Genomic DNA, 14,452 nt, shown 5'->3' with positions numbered 1-14,452 from the left:
GGTGTAGGATGGAGCAGAAACCCCCCCACTACATTTACTACGTCGGAATGTAATTGCACGATTTCATTTGTTTTTTTTCTATTTCTAGCGTTTTCGTTACAGCCTGCACAAGTTATAAAGACAATCACGTATATGCAGTGGATAATGATAAGTTTTTCGCACACTGGTCAAATGTATGGTGGACTACGGATCCACAGGGGTGGGAGACGTCCAGTGCGGCAATCCCACCTGATGATATAGAACGATACAAGTCAATGACATTTTCAAAAATCCCAAACACACACACACACACATATAAAATGGGAAATAACTGTCAAGGGGGAGGACCCTTGGGCTATGTTATATATAAAAATAACGCCACCTATTAGTAATAATAGTGATGTCATGAACATCACTGTCACACCCAGTACCGAGAACACCATACAAGGCCATGTACTAACCACAGAGGATCCCTGGGCCATTGAAATGGGTTATACAGATAAGAACGAATGGTTACAATGGGTTAATTATACCACCAGACAAGCTAACAAATCTGATTGTATAGTATGTGCAGGAGCCAGACCGGCTCTTGCTACAGTTCCCATACCGCAAGAAGTAAACCTGACATGTATATTATCTTTGATGCAAACTAACATAACACTTTCTGGGTGTGAACATGAAAATGCTTTTTTCCCAGAACCACCATGAAATCCAAACCCACCGGGGTAACAGTATTTAAGGGTAATTATGTCTGTTTCAACAACACAATTAACCCAGGGTTGTCTTTCAGATATTGTAACCTGACCCACCAAGTGTCATCCAGCGGCACGTGCAAACCTAATATGTTTTCTAATCAAACTTTATCCCTAGCAGACATATGGTGGATATGCGGAGATGGTACCCACCTTATCGAAGACATGGTCAGGTACTTGTGCCCTGGTGAAATTAATACAACCATTTCTGATATTGTCCGGACAAGGAGGAGAAGGTATTAATAAAATGTTAATCAGACACCGGAAAGATCATTACAGGGGTAAGAGAGCAGCTCCCCAAGGAAGTTTTGATAACCGAGTGTATATTGATGCTATTGGTGTACCACGGGGAGTGCCCGATGAATTTAAAGCAAGAAATCAAATTTCTGCAGGGTTTGAGTCATTAATCCCTATGATTTCAATTAACAAAAATATAGACTGGATTAACTATATATATATTATAATCAGCAGCGATTTGTCAACTATACAAGGGACGCAGTTAAGGGTCTCGCTGAACAGCTAGACGCCACGTCACTGGTAGCATGGCAGAATAGAATGGCTTTGGATATGCTTTTAGCAGAGAAAGGTGGAGCCTGCGCCATGTTTGGAACCTCATGTTGCACGTATATCCCCAATAACACTGCACCTGATGGCAGCGTCTCTCGAGCATTAAAGGGCTTAGAGATGCTATCGTTGGAGTTGGCAGAAAACAGTGGGATCAGTAATCCGTGGACCTCCTGGATGGAAGGTATGTTCTGGCGCTGGGCAGCACACATAACCTCGTTCTTAATAGCCATTGTAGGGATCCTATCAGTACTGGTCTGCTGGGCTGTTGCATCGTACCATGTATGAAAGGACTGATAACCCGAGCAGTTGACAAGGTTACTGCTGATGCTATGTATCAGTTAATCCCACAAACTGATCCATGTGATGAAGCAAATACATCCATATGACACACATAGTCCCTTATTTTGATAAATTTATACGAAAGCCCACAAGGGAGAATGTAAATTTTGATGCTGTAAACATTTTAATGTTCAACAGGAGGGAAATGTGAATATTATTTGTTGTATTGATGAACTGATTAATATGTTTAAATTTATATATTATTAATGTGTGTGTTTTCTCGAGTTAAACCAAGCTTTCAAAAACTGCAAGATCAGCTTAAACTGCAAAGTTACTGGCTTCCTGAGCAGACAATACACGGAAAACAGAATTAAGGAAGTTCTCCTGGTCTCATGACTGAAGTGACTCAACACAGGATGTACTGAAGAACTGTATAAAACATCGAGACAGGGGGAGGGGAGTTGAAGACTCTTACGAGACTAAAGTGAGGAACAAGTCCGAACTTTTTTGATTGTCTGTATTGAGTTTTCCCGTGCACGAATAAAACAAATGTTAATCTTTTCAAATATACCATCTCGTCTCGATATATGCTGAGATTCCATCAACAGGACGCTGATCTCCCTGCAAGTGGCCAGAGTCAGCCAGCTTCGGCTTTCACCTTGGCTCAGTCGAGCCGAAGCATATGTCTTCGGCTTGACTGAGCCCCTCGCCTGACTTTGGGAGCTGTACGGGCTATATTGAATAGCCCGTACAGCAGCCCTTCAGTTCTACTGAACGAAAGGGGTCCTCAGGCCGAAGCTAGCCGAAGGATCAGCCAAAGCTACGGCTAGATCCTTCGGCTGCTTCGTGAATAGACCCCATAGATAGTATAGCACTCGTATCCAAAGGAGCCGATAGATAGATAGGTCCCTCCTGGCCTGTCAAGGAATTTCTGTTGTATTGCTGCCCCAAAAGCACTTACCATTCCTCCAGTGGTGACCGAAAAAACTGATGTCCCCACAGAGGATACAATGTTAATTAACTTTTATTGAAGTGAACTGTGAGAGAGGGTTAGGACACAGGACTCCAAGAATGTAATAGACTCCAAAAGTGATGTCCTCCCCTAGCATGCACCCCTGGCCATGAACCTCCTAGTGATTGGCTAGGGAGACACAGATATTCATAATATGCTATTATTGATTGCTCTGCTCTGTGGCAAGATCACACCCAATAGCTGGCAGATGCAAACAATAACAGGGTGCTTAGGAGAAACCAAATGAGCACAGACCATCAAATCAGAATCAAACTGACTACTGTCTGAATGCAGCTAAATTTAAATAGTCACTCCTGCTTAAGGCACGTGGCTACCATAGCATGAGGAGGGCTGAGTGAAACAATGAGTTGCATGGTCTTGCTATTAAAAGTCAGCAGTTTTCTGATATTGATTGCGGGATAAATTCAAACACGTTGGTATGCATTTATCAAGGTACATGTGTTAAATGGCTGTTAAATGTTCTAGGTGGACTTCCACATTAACCACCTACAACTATATTGTAAAAAAATAAAATTAACAGGGAGGTGGATGTTCATTTCTGGAAAGACGTTTTAAAATTTCAATCAACACTGGGCGCCTGTTATGAGTGTTCTGTTTTAGTTTATATGCAACTATATGATTAATCTCTGTGGCACTTGTTTCCTGTGATGCATTTCCTGTTCTGTTCTGTGGGTTCTCTTCTAAGAACATGACTTCTGTACACTAATGGCTTATACTGTCATTATTATCCACATAAAACATGGTGTCAGAAGTACTTGAATCTGCGCTGCTTCTTCTCATGGGATGCTGAAAGCTTGCCAGTCTTGCAGTAAGAGGCCTTAGAGCTGACTGTGCCTCCTGTAGCGATTGCAGTCCTGTCTTGAAAGCTGAGCACTGGAAGCAAGAAAACCAGCACCATGGCAACTGCACACAGCATTCCACTACCTGAGACAATGAGGGTGAGTGGGGATTGCAGCAGTAACTGGGATAACTTCAGAGCTGAATTTGAGGATTACTCCCTAGCAACAGGATTGCATAAGAAGCCTGCAGCAGTGCAAGCAGCTACACTGAGCAGAGTGATGGGCAGTGAATGCCTTCATGTTTACAAGCATAATCTGAACCTCACAGAGGAGCAGAAGAGTGACACTAAAGCCATCCTGGATGCATTAGAAGCTTATTAGAAGTCATATATGAAAGATATATATTTGGCAGCTGCAAGCAAGAAGAAGGTGAAACAATAGATAACTTTGTCACACGGCTAAGAGTAAAACTCTACAAGCAGCAATTGTGATATGTCGTACTGCAGAGCTTACTGACAAACATATGAGAGCTATGGAGCAGGATAAACAGACTGACAGTATTAATGCAGCCTCCAAGCAACAGCCAAGCTTGAAGAACCACCAGCACAAGCTTCAGCACAAAAATCACCTGCACAACTCACCTGGGAGCACGCCTGCATCATGCAAGTACTGTGGCAATGTGCATATACGAGATAAAGGACAGTTCCCTGCATATGGGAAAAGCTGGAGAGCATGTGGTAGATTAAATAGTTGCTAGAGTGTGTTTGTCTAGTAAAACAGAAGCAAGGAAACTGCACACAGTTGAGCACAGGTCAGATCTTGAGAATGCACACTTGCTTAGCACTGATGTGGTTTACATGAAGGAATGCATTGGTGCTGTACAATCTGAAGGCCAAAAATAATTTGTAAATCTCAGACTAAATAATATATGCCAACCCTGCCAGCTGGACTCGGGTGCAACATATAATGTAATGAGTTTAAAAGACAAAATGAAACTGGCACCTAGGGCACCTCTTCAGCCTAGTGGCACCAAACTGAAATTATATTCAGGGGAGCTAATGGAATCAATGGGACGTTTCCGAACAGAATGCTGCATACGTGGACATATGCACAAACTTGAATTTGAGATTGTGGAAGCCAATCAGAAACCACTACTGTCTGGTTCACCATGTGAGCACCTGGGTCTGATGCAGTTCACCATTCCTGCTGAGCTACATAATGTCAATAATCAGTCTGCAAAATCCTTGACTAGGCCACTGACAAAACAGTAAATCCTCAAAGTCTATAGTGATGTGTTTGATGGCTCCATATTATCTGTTCCAGGAGAGGTTCATTTTGAACTTGACCCTACCATTCCATCAGTACAATGTTCCCCTCGCAATGTGCCAGTTGCCATTAAGCTGCAGGTCAAAGCGCACTGCACATACTAAGGTAAGGTAACCTTACCTCACGAGGCCAGCTTCCTGATTGGCCAGCTTCCCGACCAATCAGGAAGCCAGGCAGCGCGTCATTACACGCTGCACGGCTTCCTGATTGGCCTGGACATCGGCTCCATGATCTCTCACCACAAGTGATGAGAGAGCATGGAGCCGCTTCCCGGTCAATCGCGAAACCGGGCAGCGTGTAATGACGCGCTGCCCGGCTTCCTGATACCGGAACTACTCGTGCTAGGCATCTCAGCAGTCATGACAGATTTCCTTATTTAAAAGTTTAGACGACCCTGTGAAAGAAGCCAACATTGGAAATTTAGGGAAACTAAGGTAACACTATTCACTTAATTGACCTGTGTGCGAACAACATTTTTAAATTACATGCTTTGCTTGTCCTGTTACTTGGGTTAATGTATTTTCAATACAGTTTATTCATAGTTAAAACAAAGGCCATAGAAAATGCATTTATTCATATTGACACCATACTAACAATAAATGGCAAATGTTCTTTATCACTCTGCTTTATAACTGGTCAATGTCATACCAATGTGCAGCAAATATCTAGTAAATGATCTTTCAGTCATTCCTCACTTGATAAGTATCCATGTATGCATGGCTAATGTGCAGCAAATGATCTCCTAACCAATCATTCAACACTTAACACTTAAACAATTAAATGTGCACTCTATTCTGTGTGCAATGCTAGAGTAAATATTTATTTCTACGTTTTCATTTTAGAACTACATTCATAATGACCTTTACTTGCATAAAAAAAATGTTCCTTCTCACAACCTCAGATCAATTATGTCAGGGACAAAATACCCTAAATTATTCCCAGTCACAGTCATTGGAGCACTTTTTACATGCATGGCTAATAGCTTAATTTTCTTCTTTTTATTCAGCTCTGAACATCTTGCTGGCAGACAATGATCTACATGGTGCCAGAAATTTGCCAAGCTAAAATGTTTTGTATTAAAATTATGCGTTCAGGAATATGGCACCAGATGCTTTACTGCACTACTGGCAGAATTATGAAATGCAGAATAGACTAAAACACATTGAAACAAACAATTACATCCAGCAATTATATCAGCTGTGCAATCTTAAGGTGAAGCAACACTCAATAAAATGAATGCAATAATTTGCAGGTCAGCAATGTAGACTGCCAGGATTTCAGTAAACATTATTGCAGAACTTTACCTGCTTGTGCAGTACCAATACTTAAATAGCTTACGTTTTCAGTAAAAATGCATTCAAAATAATTTAATGCACACAAACACAATATAATACCCATTTTGTTTTGTGAAATGTAAAAATGAGGTTGATACCAATCATGTTAAGCTTTAAAACTGCTGCTGCTGAAGCATATATAGCAAAGGATAATTTGGATGCAGGTTTGCCAGGAGGTAGCCCAACCTCCTGGCAAACCTGCACCCTATTCATCCTTTGCTATATATGCTCCAAGATGGAGGATCTTATAGGTTAGAGTTAGGATCACACTACACAGAGGGGCCTTGATGAGGCATTGCGGCTTCCAGATATTTTGCAAAAGTTGTGCAACTAAAACCTCTGTTTTTAATCCTAGGAGTTAGACAGTGTAATTTATTTTGCAGGCTGGCTTGTGAGTGTGCTGGGAAATTTTAGTTTTTTGTACTGTGTAAAGCCTTTCCATGTGGACCTTGCTTTAAAACTAGTTATGAATTGATGAGTGCGTTTGCCATTTGTTTCACTCATACCTATTGTGTGACGCAATTGACATTGAACAATGTTTTTTTTCAATTGAATTTATTCAACTTTAAATTCTGAAAAAAAACTAATTTTACTTAACGTTTTTGCTATCACACAGGTGATAGCACAACGGAAGTGACAGGTTCTCTTTCAGGAGGCAGTTTCTCTTTCAGGAGGCATTAGGGCCTATTTGACTCCTGGGGGGTGATTTACTAACCTAAACACACGCACGCACTAGCTGCGTGTGATTTTTACACAGCAAAACGTATTTATCAACCAAAAAGTCTCTAAAAGCATATTTCCACTAATGCCATACATGGAAAAATCATGCACATGATGCATATATAATGCTGCTTCACAGTTTAGACAAAAATGGTTAGCTCATGCATTTACATTCCTGCATTCATCAACGCAAGCAACACAACATAGAGCTAATTTACACAACATCACCTTGCAAATTCATGCAGGGCTTTGCACAACACACCTGCTGGGTGTGTACACACTACAAAGGTGTTTAGATTCCACCCATAGATCATGCTGGAAGGGAACACACTACAGAGGTGTATACATGTTCGTGGTGTGTTTATAAGGTTAGTAAATCAACCCCCTAATGTCACCTCTGCACTCCAATAAAGCTAATCAAGCACTTACCACTGTGGCAGGGGGAATGACTGTAAGTGCCAAAATGCGTGTTGCTTTTGGCTTCATTCACTGCAAGGTTGTTCAGAAGAAGGATGTTCATTGATTATCCTCCACTCTTGCTGCTGACACACATCTGGGTGCCTAGAAGAGGGAGCAGAAGCTAGGATGCATGGCGAAGGGTTCAGGAGGGTGGTAGTGATCACTTAAGGCACCTGTGGAAGTTATTCCAGCCCTCCTCCTCCCTCAGGCAACCTATTGAAGAAGAAACATTACTGTAGACATACCTTTTTTCATGGGTCTTTTGGCCAATTTTGTCACCTTATTGGTCATTTGTAAAGGTGACAGAAATTGGGTTGAATAATGCTGGCTGCCATTCGACCTGGAAAAGCCGGGCTTTTGCTGGGGCAATATGACTAAAGCAGCAAAAACTGCTTATTTTTAGAAAGTGCTGGGCTGTTTATCTTTTAGTTTTGTTAAATAACTCTTCTTTAAGGTTTGTGGGTCATTCTTCTGATCTTTCTCTCTCTCTTTTGAGACTCATAAAGGTCATGCCATACTACTTAGCAGTGGTATAACTATAATTAACTCCATAAAGCTGAACGCCAAGCAAACAGATGAACACAGAGCTAAAATAAATTTAAAGAAATAGCTTTAAATGCCTACGGATTTATAATTCTGCTGATCCAATCTTGCAAGCCAGCCATTTCTGCAAGAGGTCTGTATGCTCTCTTCACCATTCAACATGCTTATTGTCAGCACATGCAAACTGTAGCAATGCCTGATTAACTGATACTACTGGCCCACCCTCTTCCATTCTCAGTGTTGCTGTGTAGGGGATTGCAGAAGGCTGATATCTAAATAAAATCAGACTCTTACACAAAATAAATGGAAAATGTATTTGTTTTCTTTTTTTTGTTTAATTTAATACATAACTATATATTTTTAAAATACATCTGCATAGTTTTTCTTTAAAAAATGCATGGCACATTCATCTATTTTGTTTCATAAGAACGAGCATGCTTAGATTAACATTTATTGAACATTTGCTTATTTCTTCTTTAGTTATCTTGTGTCTGTGTGTAGCTTGACTCTTAATACATTAAAAGATAAAAGACGATCTCAGTTTTACATGTCCTGGCATTGTCATGTCCTAAGCAATCTCATCACTGTCAGCAGGTGGGAGGAAATAGCATATGTCTTTATGGTATTCCAGTTTCCAATGTGAAGTCTGGAAACAGTCAGAATATCCACATCCCGGAGGTATCAGCAAATTCTGCTGGCCATGGTTTCTTGAGAGAAATAGCAACCTTCCTAAAGCTCTTGTTTTTTCCTTGATAAAATGGTTATGAGAGGCAGATGCCTGAGGATGAATGGACTTTTACCTATACATCAGTTTACTCTGTAGTAGTGTTTATAGGCAATGGGCACCTTAAAGTATATCTTTAGCCCAAACTTTATTTTTGTTTTGAACAGAGTAAGATATGGTTAAAACCCATGTTAAGATTTTTTTTCCCTTTACTTTCTGCCCTGGAGACACAACAGGAAATGATAGGAAATCTCTACAATGGGATGGGAAATTCTTATCTTGACAGCTGTCACCAAAACAGATTTCCACCTCCTGTTCCAAAGATAAGCATAAATTATTAGATATTCCACGACTTACTATGCCAGTGACAATGGCATATGACAATGGTCACTGTGACAAATAAAGTGAGCAGGTCTCCTCAGTAACGGCCCAAATTGCAATAGAAAAGGTTACAGAGGTTCTAACTCTTTCACGAGATCCAAAGTTAAACATTATGATTTGGCTATAGTTACACTTTAACGCAACATTCTTTTCTGAAGGCTTCTATTATTCAGCATTAGACATGTGCGATTCGTTTAGTTCCGAATCGAAATTTGGACGCATTTTCGGAAATTCAGACATTCGGATGTATCCGAATTACAGATATAACGAATGCAAACGAATCCGAATTTCCGTTTCTGAAATTTGGTAGCGGTAGTTCGTTCGAACGTTCGTTTCGTTTTCGTTTCTTATTCGTTTCGTTCGTTGAAGAAAAACATTTTCCACCCTCAAATGTCACTTTGCTGCAAATGAACGAACGAATGAACGAAACGAATAAGAACCGAAAACTAAACGAACGTGCGAACGAACTACCACTACCGAATTTCGTCCGAATCCGAATTGACTTTCACACCCGAATCTCGAAAAACGAAATAACACAAATCCAAATTTAAAACGAAACTAAACTAATTTTTTGGCAGTGCACAAAGATTCCCTTTAAACCACTATTAGATTATCCCACATTTTCGATCAAGACTATTGTACACCAGATCACTGAATATATCTCCTGGATATCATGAATACTGAAGATCCATAATTTATAGAGCAGCAAGAAAATACTTATACTCCTTTTTAGTGGACACCTCTTGTAATCCATAAAAAGACAACAAACAGTGAAAAATTAATTGACTTGGTCTCTTACCTGTCATATTGCAGTAAACTTTCATTGGCCCTTGTGGCCCACTTCCATCTGGATCAATCCAATACCAGCCTGATATGTTCCCCAAGTGTCTGTAAACTTCACAGGACAGCTCATATAGTGCTGAAAAAGAAAGGTTTTTTCATTTTATTTTTATTGATATTATTTTATTTAGTCATAAAAATCTTGAGCTGCACAAAATAAAGAAATAGACACAACTTTAAAAAAATGATTTTTCCAAATTTGCATGTTTATGATTCTGGTTTTCTGATAAACAGTGTGGTTTGCTTTTTTTTGAGGCTCCAATCTATGAAACCTGCAGTAGCTTTTGTAATATAATTGAGAGGGTGGCTGGAAAAAAAAAGATTAGTTTAAATTAGTTGAATACTACATCTAATTTGTGTTAAATAATAAACTTTAAAAAACCCAACCCTTTTGTTTTCTGTAGGGATTACTTTGGGTCTGGAGGAAAGAGTAAATACAGTTTCTGACAATACATAACTTTATTTATTTAGTTCCTGCAAATAGTACATTAGTAACCAAATTTCTCCTGGCAAGTCCAGATTATTATGACTACCCCATCAGTACTTAGTTGGGCCACGAGATGACTCCACGAGATTAATTCGTTGGGCAGCCTCGTCACTCCATGAGATGTTGAAAGGTGATGCGAGGAATCTGATACTGCACTTTTGCCCTTCTGTTGTCTTGTACCAGTCTTGCCACTCTCCGTTCTGCCCTAACATTGACTAGTCGCTGACGGCCACAATCCGCATGTTCAGACCCAAATTTTTGGCTGACAGTTCAGTCTTTAAACACTTTAACAACAGCTGCTCTTGAGCATTTAATGAGAGCATTTAATGAATTCTGCTGTTTTGCGGACACTCGCTCCATGGCTCCGAGCGCCAACAATCATCCCACGTTCAAAGGCTGTCACTTCTACTGTCGTGGTAAACAACCTGCTTCCCTATTTATAATGGTCTCGCCCTCTAGCAACTTATGCGTGACATTATAGCTAATTATAGCTAATTTGCCTACAAATGTCAGGTGTTCATAATAATCTGGCCACTCAGTGTATATGTATATATATAGAGTACTTGTCCAAGTACTCACAGATACAATTACTGATGCATTTTTGTTAAGTGTCATGTGACAGTTTTTCTAAAACAATACAGGTCCCAGCTGCAACCCTGGTAGTTCTTGTGAAAATGCCAAGTATCGCCACTGGTATCTGGACATCCCCATTATTTAACATTAATCGTTACCACTAATCCAAATAATTTTTCTTTTTTTGTGTGGGGAGCAATGATATATATTACTGTATAACTTGGAGATATAAAGTAAATGTACAGTGGTTTTGTCAATATTTTCTGTCTTTGTCTATTATGGTAAGGATTAAACATTTTTTTCGATTTCTTTTCTTTTGTCATGTATCATTGAATATTAGTATTAGGTAGTATATCTAGACAGCAAGGTATCTCTACTCTGCTTTGTCAAATCATTAGCATGATTACATTTCAACTTTGCTAAAGGAAGATCATTGTTTACAGAATTGAAATGTGTCAGCAGAGCAATGATTCATCCCTTATCAGTCTGAGATTTCTGTCAGACAAGGGGAGCTGCAAAGGAAGCTGCCGTGCTATATAGACTGTAGTGCTCTGAGAACCATTATTCTTTTTCTAAACAACATGGATGAAGAATTCTCTGCTGCTGGCAATAATATTTAGCACCTGCAGCACCCGCAACGGTCTAAATAGCAAAACAGAGACTGCATCTAATAGGATGCAGTCGCTGTTCAGGTCACTGATTTTTCACCTAGCTCAGTTAACTGCAGGGCCACCTACAGCTCAAATTTTGAATGATTCCTGCAGAAATTCAAGCCGTCAATGACCAGCTTCAGTTCTTTATTAACTATTTAATTGCAAAACAAAGATTATATATAGATAGTGAAGCATAAAAGATATAAAGCCATAATTAAAAAAAAAGTATTAACTAGAAGCAGAGTTTCCTGGCAATGGGTTGTGTTACAGAAACTTTCTTATGGCCAGAACAAACTGTCACTATTTCAAAGCCTAAATCCCCAGTTATTTATTGCGTGTCATGGAACACATAGCCCCTTCATTTGGCTCTCAAGTGCAATAGCTGAGCTCAACTGGGTGCACTAATAGGGATATTTTACCAATAGGATCTTCCAAACATATAAAAGCCATTTCTAAAGATCATATAATTTAGCTGGCAGGCAGCTACTAAATTATAAGTACTAAGTTGTTGATGGAAAAAGACTTTAGGAGATAAATTAACTTAAAATACACATTAGCTTATTTATTATTTTCAGGGACAAAAAGCAGCTTGAAAAACATAACTGCTTACTTCCTTCTTTTCCTTTCCTTTCCTTTCCTTTCGTGTGTTTTAAGAGCTGTTCTCACAGTTCCAAACCAGTCTGCACTGTACAGTTTAGGGAGCAGCATAACAACAAACCAGGATACATTCAAAAAACGCACAAGGTACCTCTTCCACATACTTGATCTACTAAATAATTTCAATGCCAAGACCTATAACTGGTCATTTCTATACTAAATGGGATTATGAGATAACACATTACCAGCTGTTAGGGAAAGGCAGTCACTGCATATGTTTTACTAAGTCATGTGAATATCCCCCTTCCATATGATTTCAGTTGGTTAACTTTGGAGTGCAGATCTAAAGAAATGTTTGATGCCTTTTTTATTCTCAGTCCTGGGCTGGGACATGCTGCTCTCTAAAAAGTACAGTGCAGATTGGCCAAATGTAAACAATGAAATGCTATCCTATCCTGGGCTTAAGAAAATCAAAGGACATTTCAGACATTTAAAGGGCTAATGGGATTTAAAACTACAATTCTCCTTTCAAGTTAAATAAAATGTAAATGTTTTTTTTTAGAACATGTTTCCAGTCAGTTAGTGTTTGGTTTTATCCCATGTGCAGATTCATAGGAAAATAACACTTAACCACAACTACAATACGTACAAGTTTATACACTCTAAATATTGCACTTTTCCTAGAAGCATTTTGCTAGAAGTACCAGGAAAACAAATGTAACACAGACATCTTCCATCCATAGTATAAATACACTGGCATTTCTGAAAATCCATTGTACCAACTCCTGCTGCTAACTAATGAACTTTTAAAGGATTTCAATTATCATGTATGCCCTACAGGAAGATATTGGAGTTTAAAGCATACAGACAATATGGTATTCATTTAAATCAGCAGACTGATACTTAGCACAAGCAAACATGGGGATTCAAAGAAATGATAGGTGTACAGAAGCCTAGCCCAGGGGTCAAACAAAATACTTTAGAGGGTCATAAAAGAAGGCAATGAAAGTAATATTCATTTTGAGAATCCTGGCACAAAATGAGATGCAAACATGATATTTGAGTTGTCTGCAATGCTATTAGAGAAACTGGATACGCAAGCAAGTCTGCCATGCCCCACTTAAAGAATAGTGTTTCAACTCCAGAAAGACAATAACCAATTGTTCTGTTTAATTTGGGATAATGGATTTTTATACCCATCCTCAACTCTTATTAGATTCTCCAGTTTTCTTGATTTGGAAATACTTTTGGAATATCTGCATTTTTTTGCATGTGTTTTATGTTTGCTTTCTTCCCTAAAATCAGATTTACAAGTGATAACACCGTAATAATTCCAGTTCTCCATAATCAATAATTCCAGTTCCCCATAATCCAGATTAAAGTAGACTACCTAACAACTTTCAAAAATACAGTTTTAACATCACTGTTTTAAAACAGTGGTTTTAACATCACTTAAAGGGTAACAATTATAATGACAAATTCCCTTAAATATCGTGCCTGGGGGGTCCCCTTAACCTGCCTGTAAAGTGGCACATCTGTACGATGTATAGAACCTGCTGCAGCAAAACTGACATTTCTAAAGAAAAAAAAGTGATTCTTTTTTTAATTTTTTTTAAAACGTGCAGTTCCCCCTCCCAAACAATAACAGACCATTTAGGTCTGATAGGAATGTTAGGAGGTACCAAATTGTTTTTTTAAAGCATGTTGTTCCCCCTAAAAGTCATACCAGACCCTTAAGGTCTGGTAGGAATATTTAGGAGGGACCCCATGTAAAAGAAACAAAAAAAGTGTGTGGGGTTCCCCCCTCAAAGTCATACCAGACCCTTAAGGTATGGTAGGAATATTGAGGAGGGACCCCTTGTAAAAAAACTAAAAAAAAGAAGTGTGTGGGGTTCCCCCTAAAGTCATTGCAGGCCCTTACGGTCAGGTAGGAATTTTAAGGAGGAACCCCACCCCCTCCTAAACTTCCATACCAGACCCTTGATCCGAGCATAGGCCTGGCAGGGCCAGAAAGGATGGGGGGACGAGCGAAGCGCCCCCTCCTCCCATACCAGGCTACATGCCCTCGGCACTGGAAGGGTGCTTTTTCCAGGGTCGCCCGGAAAAGCACCTTGCCACATGCCGATGGGGACAAGGGCCTGGGTCATTGATTGTGGGGGTCTGTGGGCAGGGGGGCTTATTCACATCTGGGTACCCCTTTTATAAAGGGGCATCCAAATGCGGCCCCCCTTGGGAATGAGTAAGGGGTACTTGTACCCCTACCCATTCACTAAAGGGTTAAATACAATTGTAAATAAAAAGTCCAGACTGTTGAAAAAATCCTTTATTTGGAAAAAAAACAGTATTTTTTTTAAAAAAATTGACACACTGATGTAATCCATGGTCAATCACGATGTCCAGCGTTGTCCACTGTCAGAACTATTGGG

The 14,452-nt window shown here is 39.6% G+C and overlaps 1 protein-coding gene across 1 annotated transcript in view; it reads right to left on the bottom strand.

Moving 5' to 3' along the window:
* Positions 1-14,452, bottom strand: part of LOC108794943 (contactin-associated protein-like 2) — a 575,529-nt gene that overhangs the window by 22,402 nt on the left and 538,675 nt on the right. The window contains exon 11 of the mRNA XM_018566095.1: positions 9,676-9,795. Coding sequence (XP_018421597.1) covers positions 9,676-9,795 — 120 coding nt within the window. The remainder of the gene's footprint in view (positions 1-9,675; positions 9,796-14,452) is intronic.

The sequence above is a fragment of the Nanorana parkeri genome, unplaced genomic scaffold (assembly GCF_000935625.1).
Source record: "Nanorana parkeri isolate BGI_ZX_2015 unplaced genomic scaffold, ASM93562v1 scaffold916, whole genome shotgun sequence".
Classification (NCBI taxonomy): domain Eukaryota; kingdom Metazoa; phylum Chordata; class Amphibia; order Anura; family Dicroglossidae; genus Nanorana; species Nanorana parkeri.
The sequence above is the reverse complement of the archived record's forward strand: the minus strand, read 5'-3'. Positions and strand labels throughout refer to the sequence as shown.